Below are 16,650 nucleotides of genomic sequence, written 5' to 3'. Positions count from 1 at the left end.
GTGTGGAGCCATTCCATCTCCAGGTGACCAAATTCTGGGAAGGTTTTTCATTTGGTCAACTTTATCTGGGATGACCCTGTAATAAACTGTTGTTCTTCTCAAACTGCAGCTTCGAAAAGCCTTGATAATCAAGGTAAAGAGAACTGGGATCACCAGCTCAAGCTGGCTGTAGCCTGGAACAGAGTGGACATCGCCAAGAGTGAGATTTTCACAGATGACAAGCAGTGGAAGGTGAGTCCTGCTTATGTCCGTTTTCTCCATAAACACAACCTCATAAAAGAGCTATCTTTCGGCTCACATTCATGGCTTACTTCTGTGTAACTGGAAAGTGTTGTCTGGCTTACCGATTCTGCATTGTTGACATTCAGATGGATACATTTAAAGTACATAGAGAGAACACAACAATTCCAGTAAATCTTACATCATATGTATTGCCATCATTTCCCATTGTCAAAGACATTTTGCATCCATAGAAAACATGTGAGCCATTGGAAAAGCTGCGATTGGTAAAACGTTACTCAGCTCCTAGAAGGGTTATGCTTTGGCTCTCCTCAGTACTATGACCACTATTTTTCATCTTCTTAGCTTACCTTCACGTGACCAGGCACGAACAGTAAATTACAAATTATGTGAGATCTACAATTCACAGCTGTACATGTTAGTTAAGATTTACTGAAATTTTGAAGATGTACAAGCATCACTGTGCCAGATGTTTTCCTCTTTTGTTCCCCCCTTTAGTCCATTGACCTGAGTGATGTGATGCTGGCAGCGCTGTTGGGAGACAAGCCTGACTTTGTGAAGCTGTTTCTTGAGAATGGGGTGCACCTGAAGGAGTTCCTGACTGAGAAGAGGCTGCTGGCACTCTACAACAACCTGCCACCCACCAGCTTGTGCCTCCGCAGGATCCTGAAGAAGCAGGAGGAGGAGAAGCTGTACGTGAAGAAGCCCAGGACCTCCTCCAGCTGGAGCATCCAGCTGTACCACGTGTCCGACGTGCTCTGCGACCTGCTGGGTGGCATCACCAAGCCCCTCTACCCCAGGCCCAGGGACAGGTCAACGCATGCAGTGCCAATACCACACATCAGGATAAACGTAAGGAGAGAACCAAAGACACATCCAAGTCTGCTAGTTACAAACTTTAAAACAAGTGTCTTTTTTATTTTAATAGTTTTTTTGCCATGCTTTTTTCTTTTTACAATGTTTGCAATAATTTCCTAATAGTTGTTCTAATATTTTATCCTACGTTCATATAGTCATCACCATAGTGTCCATCTGTGGCCTGGTGCCACCAGCGTTATTATCACAATAACTTAAAGGGTACATAAGGACCTTTTTATTTTATTGTGTTACATTTTCCCATGTGTTGCTACAACAGTTTACGTAAGGTGTGTTTATTGTTTAAAATTTTTTTTTTTTTACATTTTGACCACTTTTTTAAAACTTTTAAATTGCATTCCCTGCCTCAAGATGGCTTCCCATGTACCCGCATGGACCTCTCAGAACTACATTTCCCATCATCCTCCTGCTCACTGGTAAATCCATCTCAGTTACGTATGTGAGCTGGAGGATGATTGGCCATCTGTTAACATCAGCTAACTCTAGTTCTTCATTGCTCGATCTAACTGGCCATCTTTTTGCTTGCAACCCTGTGTTGTTTTGCCATGTGTTTTTGCTTCCTGGACTTGAGAAATCATGTGAATTTCATGTATTTCTATAGTGGAATAAAAAGTAACCTCTCCCAACTATTGTTTGGCGTTCCAATCTTACTTTCCATCTGCTTTTGAAACACCTTTTACACAAGTGTGAGGACATTATATTGATGAACTTTGCTAACTTGAGCAACATTCATTCTTTTTTACTGCAGCTTGGATCAAATGACCTGGAGAGTTCAATAGTTGAAGAGGAAGAGCTTGATCCTACCAGAGACCTCTTCATTTGGGCAATTTTAGAAAACAGGAAAGAGATAGCCGACATTATCTGGCAACAGGTAGATTATCATCTATATACTGTATATATATATATATGGTAACCTACCATGTTTTTTCTAATTGTATCTCACTGGCATATGCAGTGCACTACTTTATATTTTCTAAGAAACAGGAGTTATATTGCAATTTCGTATATTTCTCTATTTGGAACGCCATCTTAACTTTTATACAGTAATAATTTAATAATCAAACATCCATTTTGTGAACACCCCTGGTCCCAGTTGATTTTGATAAGAGGTTCTATTGGTTAACTAAACCAGTAAGTGTGACACAGCCATCACCACTACAGTAGAACCTATGTAATACGGTAACACTAGGGACTGGAAAATTGTGGCGGATAATACAGCACTGGTTTACAGAGGTACTGTAACATCTAATACTACACCTAAAAAAATGAATAAATGACAAACTATTTGAACACTTTAAAATTACAGTTGATACAGTAAAAATACTGCGTAATGTATGCAACATACATGATTATACACTTAGAAAAGAAAAATCATGTGACTTGGGGTCGGATTGCACAGTCAGATTTACATTAATTTTAGTCAGACAAGACTAATCATGTATAAACAGGCTCTGGATTGTAGAGGGTATAACAGCGTTCATTTCAGTAGAGATTTGGTCGGGATCCAAATAAGATGCCGAATTATACAAACGGCAGTTTGTAGAGGGGCTGGATTAGACAGGTTTTACTGTATATCCCTGTCGCCTACCTCACAGTTAATGTGTTTTGAATTCCGATAAGGAAGCTTGTGAGGTTACAAACAAAATGTTTCAATGAGGTCATGCCAGCTACATTCTGACTGTGGCACTTGAAGAAAGGGATTTCTGTACTCCATCACAGTCACACTGATTAGCATGTCTTTTTTTAGAGCCAGGATTGCATTGCCACAGCCCTGGCAGCCAGCAAGATCCTGAAGGAACTAGCCAAAGAGGAGGAGGACACAGACCTGTCAGAGGACACAGGAGCTCTTGCAGAGCAATACGAGAAACAAGCCATTGGTGGGTATTTTTTATCCAAGTTTTACTCTTATTTTTGCTACTTAATTTGAAATACCCAGTTTGAGTGTCGCCTCACGCCTTCAAGCCACTTACCAATTAAGAGGACTGAAGATCAATGTCTCCTTTCACCTGCCCAACCAAGGCAACAGAAACCTTGGTGCAGCGGCCCAGTCTGCGTAGTCTATGCCCAGACTCCTCAGGCATCTGTCCAGTTGTGGTTGCTGGGGCACAATGAAGTGACCTTGACCCATTTTTTCTCCCTGACTGCGGGAGCACAGGAGACAAAGCAGCACTCCCTGTGGATCCCCAGCCAAGATCAGCAACTTGGCTGGAGTGGGATTGGAAGCACAGCACCACAGCACCACTGTGGTGCATGAGTCACCCACCAGACCAAATGGCAGTGCTTTTAATGGATCCGCCCCAATGTCAGTGGTGTATATTATTTGAAGCCATATTTTCAGGAATTTTGAGAAGGTCCTCTTTTATGCAGTTGTGTACACAGACACCAAACACATTATTTCTTGTTTCAATTTTGTGATGTGGTAAGAGGTAGGTTTGGGAGCACTAAAATGATCTTTTCCGTACTTCCAGGGGTGTTTACAGAGTGCCACCGGAGAGATGAACTTCGTGCCCAAAGGCTGCTGACCCGGGAGTCGGGGACCTGGGGGAACACGACCTGTCTGCGTCTGGCTCTGGAGGCTGACGACAAAAACTTTGTGGCGCAAGGAGGAGTCCAGGTGCAGTTCTGCTCCTCACACGGGGCAGTCCGTCTATAGTGGCGGATCACAGTGACTGCATGGAATACCAGCTAGAAAGTATAGCAGAGAAAGTAAACTGAGATTGAATAAACAGGTGTTTAGATAATGTGAAGTACATGCCCACCAGATCAAACACTAGTCCAGCATTATGGGGACACACTCCTCCAGTTCAGATAAAAAGGCAGTAGGATAACAATGTTCAAAAGTAAAAGCACAGTGAAAAAGTGCTGGGAAGGTATGTGTTCTTAATACAGAGCTAGCTGTGCCAAAAGAAGCAGGCTGCATTTATGGAGTAGGCAGACATAAATTTTTATACAACTCAACTGCAGTTGATTACTGAAGGAAGGCTTTGTATGATGTCTCATCATACTGTCCTGTATTAAACGAAAGCTCAATTGTTCTACCCTTCAGACCCTTCTTACACAGATCTGGTGGGGAGAGCTGGCGGTGGACACCAGGATGTGGAAGGTGTTGTTGTGCATGTTTATCTTTCCTCTCATCTACACTGGCCTCATCACATTCAGGTATGTTTCTGTTCCAGCTAAGAGTTGGAAATTGGGAACAAAATATTTACTGGCTTCTTACTAGGCACCAATTGGGTTTTAAAATCCCAGACAAGGTTTACACCAAATACATATATTAAGTGTAGAGAATAAACGAGAAAAAACAAATTCTGATCTTAAAGATTATTTCTGAATTAATATTCAATATATTGTTTTCTGCTAGTTATGTAACATTGCAGGTTTTTTTTTTTTTTTTTTTTTTTACTGTGCTATAATGTACTGTATATGCTGTAAACTTGGCACTTGGGTATATGCTTTTGTGGATATGAGCCCAAGTTCAAACTACATGTTGTATAGCTACTGTATCTTTCTGTATTCTCTAGCACCGAATTCAGCCTTCTAACCTTTCTAAAGTATTTTCTTTGAATTTCAGACAGGACGAGGAGATCAAAAAGAGAAACCCTCAAAGAGACATTATGGACAGCAATGACTCTGTGGCACTGAACTCCACTGACAAAAAGCTGCAATCCCGATCTTGGTCAGCTTCTACTTTTGCTCTAGTTTCCAGTTCAAATACTTATGGATTGGTGTGTGTGGGGTGTGTTGGGGGGGGGGGGGGGGGGTTAAATTCCTCCCTGCCAGAAAATCCATGGGAATGTGGCTGGGGCCATAATTGAATGTTTATGGTTAATGAGGCTCAGTGTGCTGTGCTGTTTGTGTAGACCTTTTATTTTGGCCACTGTGCCTTTTTGTTCGGTAATGTGTTTTGTTTGCTGTTTATAGTTGTTAATAAAAGTGTGTGATAGCACTTAAAACCTGCAGTTCTCATGTCTGAATCTCTCTCCCTGAAGGAAACAGCCATGCCAGTGATGCTACCCTGTCACAATTGGTCATTTTTGTATTGAGTCAGGCCCCACATGTCAGGTTTTTTTGGTACTGTATACTGCATAATTAATGTTATCCCAAATTGTATTTTCACTGTTCTGTGTGGGGTGCTTGTTTGCCTTTTTTATTACTATGCTGCAGCCTTGCTCTTTGTTCTACACTCTTCAGGAGGCTCTCTGAGGAGAACCTGAAGCCACTGACACGTTGCAGCCGCCTCACAGGTTTCTACAGCTCTCCCGTGGTCGTCTTCTACTGGAACATCTTGTCCTACTTCGGGTTCCTCTGGCTGTTTGCCTATGTGTTGATGATCGATTTCCAGGTCACTCCATCATGGAAGGAGATACTGCTCTACATCTGGCTCTTCACTCTGGTTTGTGAGGAGATTAGGCAGGTGAGCGAGTGGGCATCCGGAAACTGTGTGCATTCGTTTATTTATTTTGTTTATTTAGCAGATGCCTTTATCCAAGGCGACTTACAGAGACTAGAGTGTGTGAACTATGCATCAGCTGCAGAGTCACTTACAATTACGTCTCACCCGAAAGACGGAGCACAAGGAGGTGAAGTGACTTGCTCAGGGTCACATTAGTCTTAGTGATGCTTAATTTAGACACAGTAAATGCTTCTTTTTGTAATTGTTATGCCCTCTGTTTACAGACTGCCTACTTGCAGTATACAAATGTATTTTCTTTTGTTTATGTTTTCTCATGAACAGTTTTTTCATGATCCAGATGGATTTGGGTTTCGTAGGAAGGCAGCCAATTACTTCAGTGACCAATGGAACCAGTTTGATGTGGTTTCGATTTGTATTTTCATAGCTGGACTAGCATGCAGGTTTGTGGGTCTTATTAGGTTTTTATACTGTAAAAAAAAAAACCCTTCATAATTGTATTTTGTATTTACAACTGTTTCAGCATTTACATATTTACAACCCTATCCATTATGTGGAGTGGTAATCCCTAAAAACATGTAGATTTTATGTTTTATTTGTACATTCAGATCATTATTTTGTATATTGATAAACAACTGATCGCACCATGTTTTGTTTTCAGGTTGACCACCACTGCTTTCTATGAGGGCCGGATCATTCTTGCCCTTGATTTTAACATTTGGTGCCTGCGCCTGATGGCCATCTTTACAGTTAACAAAAATCTTGGACCAAAGATTATCATAGTGAAAAGAATGGTAGGTTCAGTACTGTAACAAAAGTAAACTCTTTAGGTTTAATAGTGTAACACTCCCACATTCTGACTCTACCTTCTCAGAAACTATTAAACTGTTTTACATTTATAAAAAATAGATATATAATTGCTGTGCAAAAGTCTTAGACATGTTGCATGTTTCTACGCTGATGCATTATGAGTATAAATAATTTACTTAAAGCCTCCACTACTGTTTTCTACTATTAAAGAAGGAAAAACATTGAGTGAAATAGCTCGCATCACTTGATTTTCAAGGTGTGGTATCTGAAGCATTATCAACAGTACAGAGAAACATCATCTGTAATTGACAAACCCAGGACTGGAAGACCCAAAAAGCTGTCTAACAAGGATGAGCAATACTTGAAGATAATGTCCTTCAGGAATAGAAAGAAGACAAGCATTGAATTGACAACAGAACTGGCAGAAGGCACAGGTGTCGTTGTCCATCAACAGTCCAAAGCACCTTTGACCATTGTTCCATAGTCCAATTTCTGTGTTCTTGTGCATATTCTAGCCTTGTTCCCCTTTCTTAAGAGGTATTCTTACTGCAACACATCCTTTAAGTCCTGATTTCAAGAGTGACCTTCGTACTGTTGACTTGATGGACAACGACACCTGTGCCTTCTGCCAGTTCTGTTGTCAATTCAATGCATGTCTTCTTTCTATTCCTGAAGGGTATTATCTTCAAGTATTGCTCATCCTTGTTAGACAGCTTTTTGGATCTTGCAGTCCTGGGTTTGTCAATTACAGATGATGTTTCTCTGTACTTGTTGATTATGCTTCAGATACCACATCTTGAAAATCGAGTGATGCGAGCTATTTCACTCAATGTTTTTCCTTCTTTATGCAAGTCAAGGTTGTTATAATAGTAGAAAACACTAGTGGAGGCTTTGAGTAAATTGTTGATGCTCATAATGCATCAGAGTAGAAAAATGCAACATGTCTGAGACTTTTGCACAGCAGTGTATATATTTCAGCTTTCATATGAGAAATTAATATGAGGATCTGAAATGTATCTGAAAGTTTCTCTATGGATCTTTTATACATAATTTTGAGAGGGGGTTGAGCAATCACCTTTGGACCACTTGAGAAGGAATGAACCTTTTAAAATTGGTGGGGTCCAGCATTATTAGAAGTAGTTTTACATTTTCCACTGTCCCCGATATGATGTCTGCAATCATTTGGAGTGGTTCTTATATTAATTACTGGTACTCATATACTCTTTTTTATATATACTTTCTGTGTCAAGATGTTTTGACTGAGTTCAGGAGCTGCTCTTCGCTTCCAGTTGCCTAACATAGACATATATAACACAGGCTAGAACTGCTGAAGTGTTTTTAAAAAAGTAAGAGCCAGCACCATCTAGTATATGATATAAACAATCAAGTTTTGTTTTGTATTGCTGGCAATACACTGCTGCTGTAGATGGTGCTGGTTCTTATACCTTGGCTTATCTAGCCTGGCCTACATATCTATGGCAGTATTAGTATCACAGAAATATTATAGTCCTCCAGTAGCAGCAATACATTACTGTACCATTGGAAAAGCAGACCAGCTTCTTTCAGTGTACCAACTCATTTCACCCTCCCATTGCAGATGAAGGATATCTTCTTCTTCCTGTTTTTGCTGGCAGTTTGGGTGTTGGCGTATGGAGTTGCAAACCAAGCCATCCTGATCCACAATGAGGAGCGCCTGGACTGGATCATCCGGGGAGCTGTCTACGAGCCGTACCTCACCATATTTGGCCAGATACCGTCAAGAATTGATAGTACGTATGGAGCAATGCCAGTGTGAAGCCTCTTCCACATAAACTGCGCCGCACACGAGCCTGGGGTGCGAGTGTGTAAGCAGTCAGTAGTGGGTTACAGCCTTAGGGAGGAAATATTAGAAGTGCATTAGGCTGATGTGTACTTTTCAGTTTTAAAATGCATTAAACTCTTGAACGCCACAAGAGAATATTGATTAAGTCAAGAGCTTCTTTTTTAACAGCAAGTGTTAAAACTGTAAGTTGAATTGAACAATTTAACATCAACATACTGTATGGATGACTCTTCATATTATTGCGTACAAACAGGGTAGAGGGCTATGAAACAAGAGCTCCCTTTTCACAGATTTGTATTGTTTATTTTTATACAGAATAAGATATGATTTATGATTAAAGGTTTTAGGACACAGTATTTATACAGTATATGTCCTGTATCTCTGTTTACTTCGAATAGCTATTGAATGGTCAATGCAAAACATCTTTTCTAAGGTGGCACCTCAGAGCCAACGTATACTTGTACTATTTGTATGCAGCCTCAGAGGTTCACTCCCCTCAGGTTTCATTGTCATGTAATTGGATCTCGGTTAACCAGCTGTAGTCTTAGTTAAATCCTTTGTTCTCCTTTTCTTCTTTGCAGATAATGATTTTGACATCAGTCAGTGTACTGTAGCTGGCACTGACCCTCTGAAACCAAAGTGCCCAGTTCTCAGTGACAATAACCAGCCTGCTTCCCCGCAGTGGATCACCATCATTTTGCTTTGCATTTACCTGCTTTTTGCGAACATATTGTTACTCAACCTTCTGATTGCAATGTTCAAGTGAGTGTTTTTGTAAGCCTCTAGATATTACTTAGTATTAATATATAGTACAAAATGTGACCATTGAGGCTCTTCTAAATACTCAGGGGTTGATGTACTAAGGTGCGCCAGTCGCAGGGCAAACATACCGCAATTTTTATTTTCGTTGCTACAACATTTTGTCAGATGTACGAAGAAAAAATATGTTAATGAAGAGAGCCGCAATACACTCATTTAAATATTTGCTGCGTCACCTTAGCAAGATCTCTAGCATTGTGAGAGTTGTGCGACACTTCTTCGAATAAATAACAGGAGCTGAGTTGTGGTTTGCTGCAGCAGAGGGTGCCTGAAACATAACGTCATCACTCTTACCTGACCGGGTCCGGGTCTGCCTCACCAAGTCCACAACCTGTTCATGGCATTAGCGGTGAAAGGGAAGGCAGGAAAATAAAAATCTGCTTTTAAGCACCCCAACGGTGCGCTCAATCACAGCCCTGGTCCGTATATGTGCCTCGTTATAACGCTCCTCCGCGGTTGAGATTGGATTTAGGACAAGCTTCATTATCCACGCCTTTAAATGGTAACCTCTGTCTCCATAAAACAAATAAATATAATAATAAGCAATACTATTAATAATCATCATATTTATAGCGCATTTTATGCAACATAGTAACACATACAAATACACAAGCTCAAGGCATTTGTGGCAGGGCACACCCCGCCCCTATGTATATATGGGTATTTTGTATTTGTATTATGGTTCTTATAATTATAACTATTATAATTATTGTGATTTTTGTCTTAAAATAACATCTCGTGAGAATGTGTGGTCGGCAGCTAATTACTTTTTTTGTTGTTTTTTTATTCATTTTCCAATTTTCTCCCAGTTTGGAATGTCCAGTTATTATCGAAACTCGCTCACCGTTGCAACCCCCGCACTGACCCAGGAGAGACGAAGACAAACACTCGCGTCCTCCAAAACGAGTGCTGTCAGCCATCCACTTTATTTCACTCTGCAAGCCCGCCATGCAGCCATATCCAGAACTTACAACGTTAGATGACCACGCAGTTCTGAACTGCGTACAGGCCGGCCTGCAGGCACCCAGCCAGCCACAGGGGTCGCTGGTGTGCGGTGAGCCAAGGACCCAAGCCGACCTAACCCCTACCCCACCGGGCAGCGCTTGGCCAATTGTGCGCCACCCCCTGGAAACTCCCGTCCACAGTCGGCAGTGGCATAGCTTGGATTCGAACCGACGATCTCCAAGCTATAGGACATCCTGCACTCCAGGCGGAGTGCATTACCGGATGCGCCACTCGAGAGTCCCCAGCTAATTATTTACTGATGAATTGGCTGTTGGCCATGCTTATTACAGAACCTGTGTAGAATGTGGCTAAGAGATAAATGAGGTAATTGACAACCACTGGCAGCTTTTGCTGAGGGAGGAGGAAGGAGGAACCGAGACAGAGTTTTCGAATGTTAAATGAAAGATACACTTGCTTCCGAGCCATAATCGCTGTAACCGCACGGCTTTTGTTTGGTGTTTTGGAATAGTGTTTGTTTATTTTGGCCCTCATGCCGTTTGCTTTGTTTCTTGTTTAAAGTGTTTATTATTTAATAAAAACCCTGAGCGCATTAGCGTCTCACCCCGCAGTACTTCCTGTTGTGTAGCCATCATTTCCTGGTCTGACATCACCACAAAGCACATCCGTGACAGCACTGTACAATTTAAAGCAAAGCAACTACTGTACATAATGACATAATTATGCTGAAATGCCAGTGTAAAAAAATATGTTTAGTCTTGTTTCAAAAATAGGTGTTTTAATCACCATCAGGAACACATTATTTGAATCTTTTAAGCAGTTGTACTTACCTAACAGCCAGCCATCTCCATGTTACTTTTTGTTTGTTATAAATGCGGCGGTCATGAACTGAACCGGGATACTTGGCTATTACATTTGTTATTAGTAACTATGAATCACAAACCACCTGCACATTAATAGGTGTGCTCAGAATGAGCTGGAGGGGTTAACGGCACATGTGTGCAGTCTATTGCTCCCAACACATTGGGGAAACCAGAAATGTCATAGAAATTTGTTTTCAAGGCTTTAGGGAAAAATAAGTATTTTGGTGTTCTCCTCAAAAATGCATTGAGCACAAGAAAAAGCAGACTGGGAAATGCCAGAAATTGCTGTTACAGTCCCCTGAAAGGACCTACAGCAAGATAATGCAGGGTGGACAATAGTTTGACCACTGCAGGGATAGCATGGCTTCTCTGTGTGACAGGCTCCAGGTCATCTTTTAAATCAGACAGCAGCTCAAGAATTATGTGGCTGCCCAGCCTGTACCTGTGCTTAATTTGGTCTTCATTTAAATCGAAGAAGATAATGCGGGTACGAAATACCCTTTCTCTTCTCATCCTACAAATCGCTTGTTCTTGCTGAAGACAATGGCCCTGAATATCAAAAGTGTCTTCCAACAGTCCAAAACTCGCTGTCTCCATCTGTTTTAACCTGACTTATCCTGAACGTTGTTTCCATCATGAAATGAAATACTTTTCTGCTGTTTTCCGACAGGTGGAATAGGTGCAATTTACATAAAGTTGTCGGAATAACTATTCAGTATTTAAATAAGAAAACTATATGTTAATGATGCAAATGTCATTTCAAGATTTCAATCAATGGACAGGTGGGATTGAAAGGTAGTTACGGCAAAGAAAAACAAAACAGGTGTGTGTTTCAGGAGATACAGAGAAAGAAGAGAAGATAAATTTAACAGAACATAATAATAAAGCAAGAGCTCATTTTAATGTAATTTTGTAAATGTGTGTTCTGTTGTTATTATTATTATTATTATTATTATTATTATTAATAATAATAATAATAATAATAATAATAATAATGTATTACTTAAATTACAGTTTCATGAACCCGATTGCACTTCATGAAAATGAAGAACACTTGAGTGAGTGATACTGGTCACACAAATAAAATATCGTAGCTTTGTCCATTCGATATACTTGTGGCACTTACTCTTCTGTAAGGTCCAAACAGGTGGCCCTTTGACCATACACTCGCGAGGTATACCTTCAGTATCATCTGCGATTCCATACTGGAATTTATTTTAGCAGAGTCTGTTTGAAATATGTAAACATTGCGATAGCTGCAACACTTTAGTACATCTTCCCCTCAGAGTTGGTTCATACTTCTGTCGTAGATGAATGGGATACGTCAAGCGCAGACAGCTATAAAAACTGTGCAGCTTCACTCTGACCATGCAGCAAATGTTGACATTTTTACGACCCTATGCGATTTCAGGTCGCAGACCATAAGAAAGGGCTATACGACTTTCCAAAAAAGACGCACGTCGCAATTGTGTGGATGGCGTAATTCCGACCTGTCGCACAGGGTGAAAGACAGGGTCTGTGATGGTAAACAATTGTGTTTGTGAGGGTTGTAGCAACTCCAATTTGTCTGGCCATCATATCCACAGGTTTCCGAACAAGAACTTCAAGAGTCCTGTGTTTCGCTCATGGGTGCGCTAGGATTTCTCGGCCAAGTCCGTGCATGCAAGGAACTCAGTGGTGTAGCATAATCATGATGCTTAGCAATGAAACAGGTGCCACACTCGTTATTAAACGCTAAAATATACTTTATTGTTTCACATGTTCGAAACAAAAGAAAAAGTAAGGGGCAGTGGCTCCAGGTGTGTGTGTGTGTGTACAGTTGTCGTCAAAAGTTTACATACCCCAATGTAGGGAAATTTCCATACATTGGGGAATGTAAACTTTTGACGACAACTGTATTTGTATATGTACACCTACATTGCGCACACACACAAAGACTGTACACACTATTAAATGCCCCGACGGTACAGTATGAAATCACTCGGCTTCCTCAGCCTACCTGCGCATCTGAAATCCTGTTTACAGCGCTCTCTCTCTCTCTCTGAGGAAGGTCCCGTTAGGACCAAAACGCCAGATTTTTTTTTGTTTTCTCTTGAGATTATCACTTTTTCTTGTGTATTTAACACGTGCAACAATAAAATATATTTTAGTTTTGTGGCCCCCGTGACCCAAAATCATTGCCAAAAAGTGTCAACTCATCAGATTCTCTCAGAATTCGCGCACTCTTCATTCCTCGCCATGACTGTGTACAGCAATGTTGGCCCACCATTACGTCACTTCCGGTCTAATCGCATTTTTTTCAGGAAGCGTTCACCATTTAAAAAATAATGTTTCTCTTGTTATAAGTATTTATAAGTATTACTTATCTCATTTTTGATAGAAAACTTAAAATATGCTGTGTAACACCTATAGTCCAGTAGATGGGGCTTAGCAAGGTTTAGCACTTGGAAACATTATTACTGGTGCAACTTTTCTTGTGTTCAGGATATTTTGGTTCATTGCTTGTTTTTTTTAAATGTTGCTGGTGCTTCCAGGTTAATTTCGTTCAAAGAACACGAGACTTCAGAACAGACTGTGTTCATGTACCAGCAAATACCTTTATATACAGTACTGTGCAAAAGTTTTAGGCAGGTGTGAAAAAATGCTGTAAAGTAAGAATGCTTTCAAAAATAGACATGTTAATAGATTATATTTATCAATTAACTAAATGCAAAGGAAGCAAAGTTTGTGGGGACTAATAGCCATTTTCTATACTTTTGAGGCATAAGCAATTAGGAAATAACACTTACTACCCAGGAACAAAAATTGTGTTACATAGTGTAATCCGGTTTATATCCTGGCCACCATATTTCTTTACATCGTCGAGTTGAATTTGTTTGAATTTCAGAAAGTCAGAAAACAGTGACAGTGACGTTTTAATCGCTATTTTAGTGTTTGGAGCATCTTTCTTTTGTAGTAATTCATTTTCTGTTAAGTTACAGAATCGCTATTCAGCAGTTTTCACATCAGCCAGTGCAGGAGTGAAGGGTGTTCCTTTGAAAAGGATCGAGACTTAGTGATGTGAACCAATCACAGATCAGAATTTTCAACCACTGATTATCATGTGCGGCTAACCCCTCCAACTCATTCTGAGCATCTGTATCAAAAACACACCTATTCTATTGATGTGCAGGTGGTTTGTGATTCACAGTTACTAATCACAAATGTAGTAGCCAAGTATCCCGGATATATATTTGTATCTCTAGTACTTGAAAAATCTGTATGTCCTGTAATATAAATAACAAAAGAACTTCATCACAGCGAAATGTGGAACCAGTGACAGGGTTGCCAATGCTAATAAGAACAAAGAGGATGGATTTTAAATCACTATAATTGTGCTTCAATTCACAATCCTAGCTGCTCACTTGCTCACTGACAGTTGTTGGTATGTTCAAAAGGGTATATATGTGACATTTCCCACTAACTAAATACTGTAAATAACTATTATTGTGTGTGTTTGTGGCAGCTACACATTTCAAGATGTTCAGGACAACACAGACAAGATCTGGAAGTTCCAGCGTTATGGTCTGATTGTGGAGTACCACAGCCAGCCTCCATTCCCGCCCCCTTTGATCATCTTCAGTCACCTCCACTTTCTCATAGAACACATCTTCTGCAGGCCTAAGACTCACAAGCAGTTCAGTAAGTAACAGCACCTTCCGCTGCCTTCATAGTCTCAGACACTCAGAGACCTGTTCTTAAACAAGTGCAAAGACAAATATGCTGACTGTAATCAAACAATAAAGCAATAGTAAACATATGAATAATTACTGAACTGCTGATTCCTGTATAAGTTAATGCTTACTTGTTGTTTACTGTTAATTATTTTCTTTCTCAGAAAATGTGACCCTTGACTAGGTTAGTCAGTAGTAACCTCCACATTCTGAATATTATTTTGTTGTTTAGAGGAGAAGTTGCCATGGAACCAAGAAACTGGGCTGCTTTCATGGGAGGCTTTCATGAAAGAAAACTATCTGACAGACCTGCATAACGAACTGAATCAGAGCACTGATAACAAGATACGGGACACTTCAGAAAAGTATGACACTTAGAGATTCATTCACATTAGCAATACCAGATCGATTCCTGTCATTGCCAGCCACTCATTTGACCTCAACCCAGACATATTTATTACAGTATGGCAGTCAAGGACAACTCTAGTCCTGGGGGGCTTTTCTACAGGTTTGACAGATATAAGATGGCTGTGTGGTCCAGTGGTTAAAGAAAAGGGCTTCTAACCAGGAGGTCCCCGGTCCCCGGTGATCCTGAGCAAGTCACTTCACCTCCTTGTGCTCCGTCTTTCGGGTGAGACGTTGTTGTAAGTGACTCTGCAGCTGATGCATAGTTCACACACCCTAGTCTCTGTAAGTCGCCTTGGATAAAGGCGTCTGCTAAATAAACAAATAATATAATGAGATCATTACCCAGTGTTGGACCTGGAGGTAGTTTGAGAGAACAGAACCAGAGGGAAATGGAAAAAGGCGTGACATGCAATAGGACATATATGCTGCTAAGTGCTGTGGAAACTTGGCAATTTGTATGTGTATTGCTTCATTTTCCTTCGGTTAAGAATGCTATTTCATGGTACCCGTACTTTGTTCTGTCTCTGTGATTAAGCTGCGCTTTACCATGCTTTCACATTGATTTGACTATTTTACAGTAGATTCTCCTGCAGGGTTCCTCATTTGCTTTTGGTTCTTTTTTCAGAGTTGGCATGATGGTGGATTTCTTGGAAAGAGACAAGGAAAGACAATGTGGTATTGTGGAGAAGAGACTGGCCCATCTCGAAGAACAGGTTTTCCTTTAATACTTCCTTTAAATGATGAGGCCCGATTCACAAAACCTTAACTGATTTGATTTGTTAAAACTTTCAAATTCATGAGCAACAGTCAAGTAAATTTTCGTGAATATCAAACTTTATTTATTTACAAAGACATTAAAAAAATAGCTTTTCATGTGAACTATGTTCCTTGTGGAGTTTATTGTTTTTCAGTATAACCCTTATGAAATTTAAATTAGAACAACGTATTAGGGTTTGATGCTAATTTAATTGTATTGTAATTTTTTTTGCATTATTTAGGCGTTGCTGTCTGCTAAAGCTTTAAACTGGATTATGAATGCTCTAAAGAGTAAAGGTTATGGTTGTCAAGACGAAGTTCCACTGCTTTGTAAGTTCTGTAAGCCACAGCAATGCTGTTAGCACTATTATACTACAGCTTTTTAAAGTCATTTATTTACCTTTGTTTGTTTGAAATAATCACTGTAGTGCACTGTTGTACCTTAGGAGGCTGTCTAGCCTCTATGAGAGAGTAGTATTTTTGTGGGATGTCGCCGACGCCCTGGGTAAAAAAAATTGTTGATTTTTCACTGATAAAATGTAGTGTGTTAATCAAAGACTGAATTTCACTGTTAAGAAAAATCTATTTCAGTGAGGTCATAAATTAACTGTTAACTTTTGTTAAATATTTTAACTATGTTGTACCAAGTATTTCAAGACGTTAAGATATTATCTAAAAAAATATACATATATTATTTCCTTCATCAGTACCCAACAGTAAAAGTATCGATACAGCAGACATGAACTCCACAGAGGAGAGTGACGATGGAAATCCTCATTATCACCTCAATGCTCGACAGCTTCTCTACCCTGCTTCCAGTGTGAAACGCTTTCCAGTTCCGGATGAGAAAGTACCTTGGGAGGTCATTATTTTTTAAAGATGTTTTTTTTTTGATCAAGGGAAAGTTTTCATGTAGTGCATGTGGATCATGTTTTAGAACTTGTACACGGAATTGCCTGGATCTGGTAT

At 40.1% G+C, this 16,650-nt stretch overlaps 1 protein-coding gene across 1 annotated transcript in view; it reads left to right on the top strand.

Moving 5' to 3' along the window:
• Positions 1-16,650, top strand: part of trpm2 (transient receptor potential cation channel, subfamily M, member 2) — a 37,529-nt gene that overhangs the window by 14,952 nt on the left and 5,927 nt on the right. Inside the window, exons 11-27 of the mRNA XM_059032110.1 lie at positions 110-231; positions 739-1,092; positions 1,865-1,987; positions 2,864-2,993; positions 3,585-3,730; positions 4,163-4,275; positions 4,688-4,792; positions 5,308-5,530; positions 5,852-5,970; positions 6,189-6,321; positions 7,935-8,106; positions 8,741-8,921; positions 14,310-14,485; positions 14,750-14,882; positions 15,551-15,638; positions 15,924-16,011; positions 16,389-16,543. Coding sequence (XP_058888093.1) covers positions 110-231; positions 739-1,092; positions 1,865-1,987; positions 2,864-2,993; positions 3,585-3,730; positions 4,163-4,275; positions 4,688-4,792; positions 5,308-5,530; positions 5,852-5,970; positions 6,189-6,321; positions 7,935-8,106; positions 8,741-8,921; positions 14,310-14,485; positions 14,750-14,882; positions 15,551-15,638; positions 15,924-16,011; positions 16,389-16,543 — 2,561 coding nt within the window. The remainder of the gene's footprint in view (positions 1-109; positions 232-738; positions 1,093-1,864; positions 1,988-2,863; positions 2,994-3,584; positions 3,731-4,162; positions 4,276-4,687; positions 4,793-5,307; positions 5,531-5,851; positions 5,971-6,188; positions 6,322-7,934; positions 8,107-8,740; positions 8,922-14,309; positions 14,486-14,749; positions 14,883-15,550; positions 15,639-15,923; positions 16,012-16,388; positions 16,544-16,650) is intronic.

Source organism: Acipenser ruthenus, chromosome 10, assembly GCF_902713425.1.
Source record: "Acipenser ruthenus chromosome 10, fAciRut3.2 maternal haplotype, whole genome shotgun sequence".
Lineage (NCBI taxonomy): Eukaryota > Metazoa > Chordata > Actinopteri > Acipenseriformes > Acipenseridae > Acipenser > Acipenser ruthenus.
This window is presented reverse-complemented; position numbering and strand designations above follow the sequence as displayed.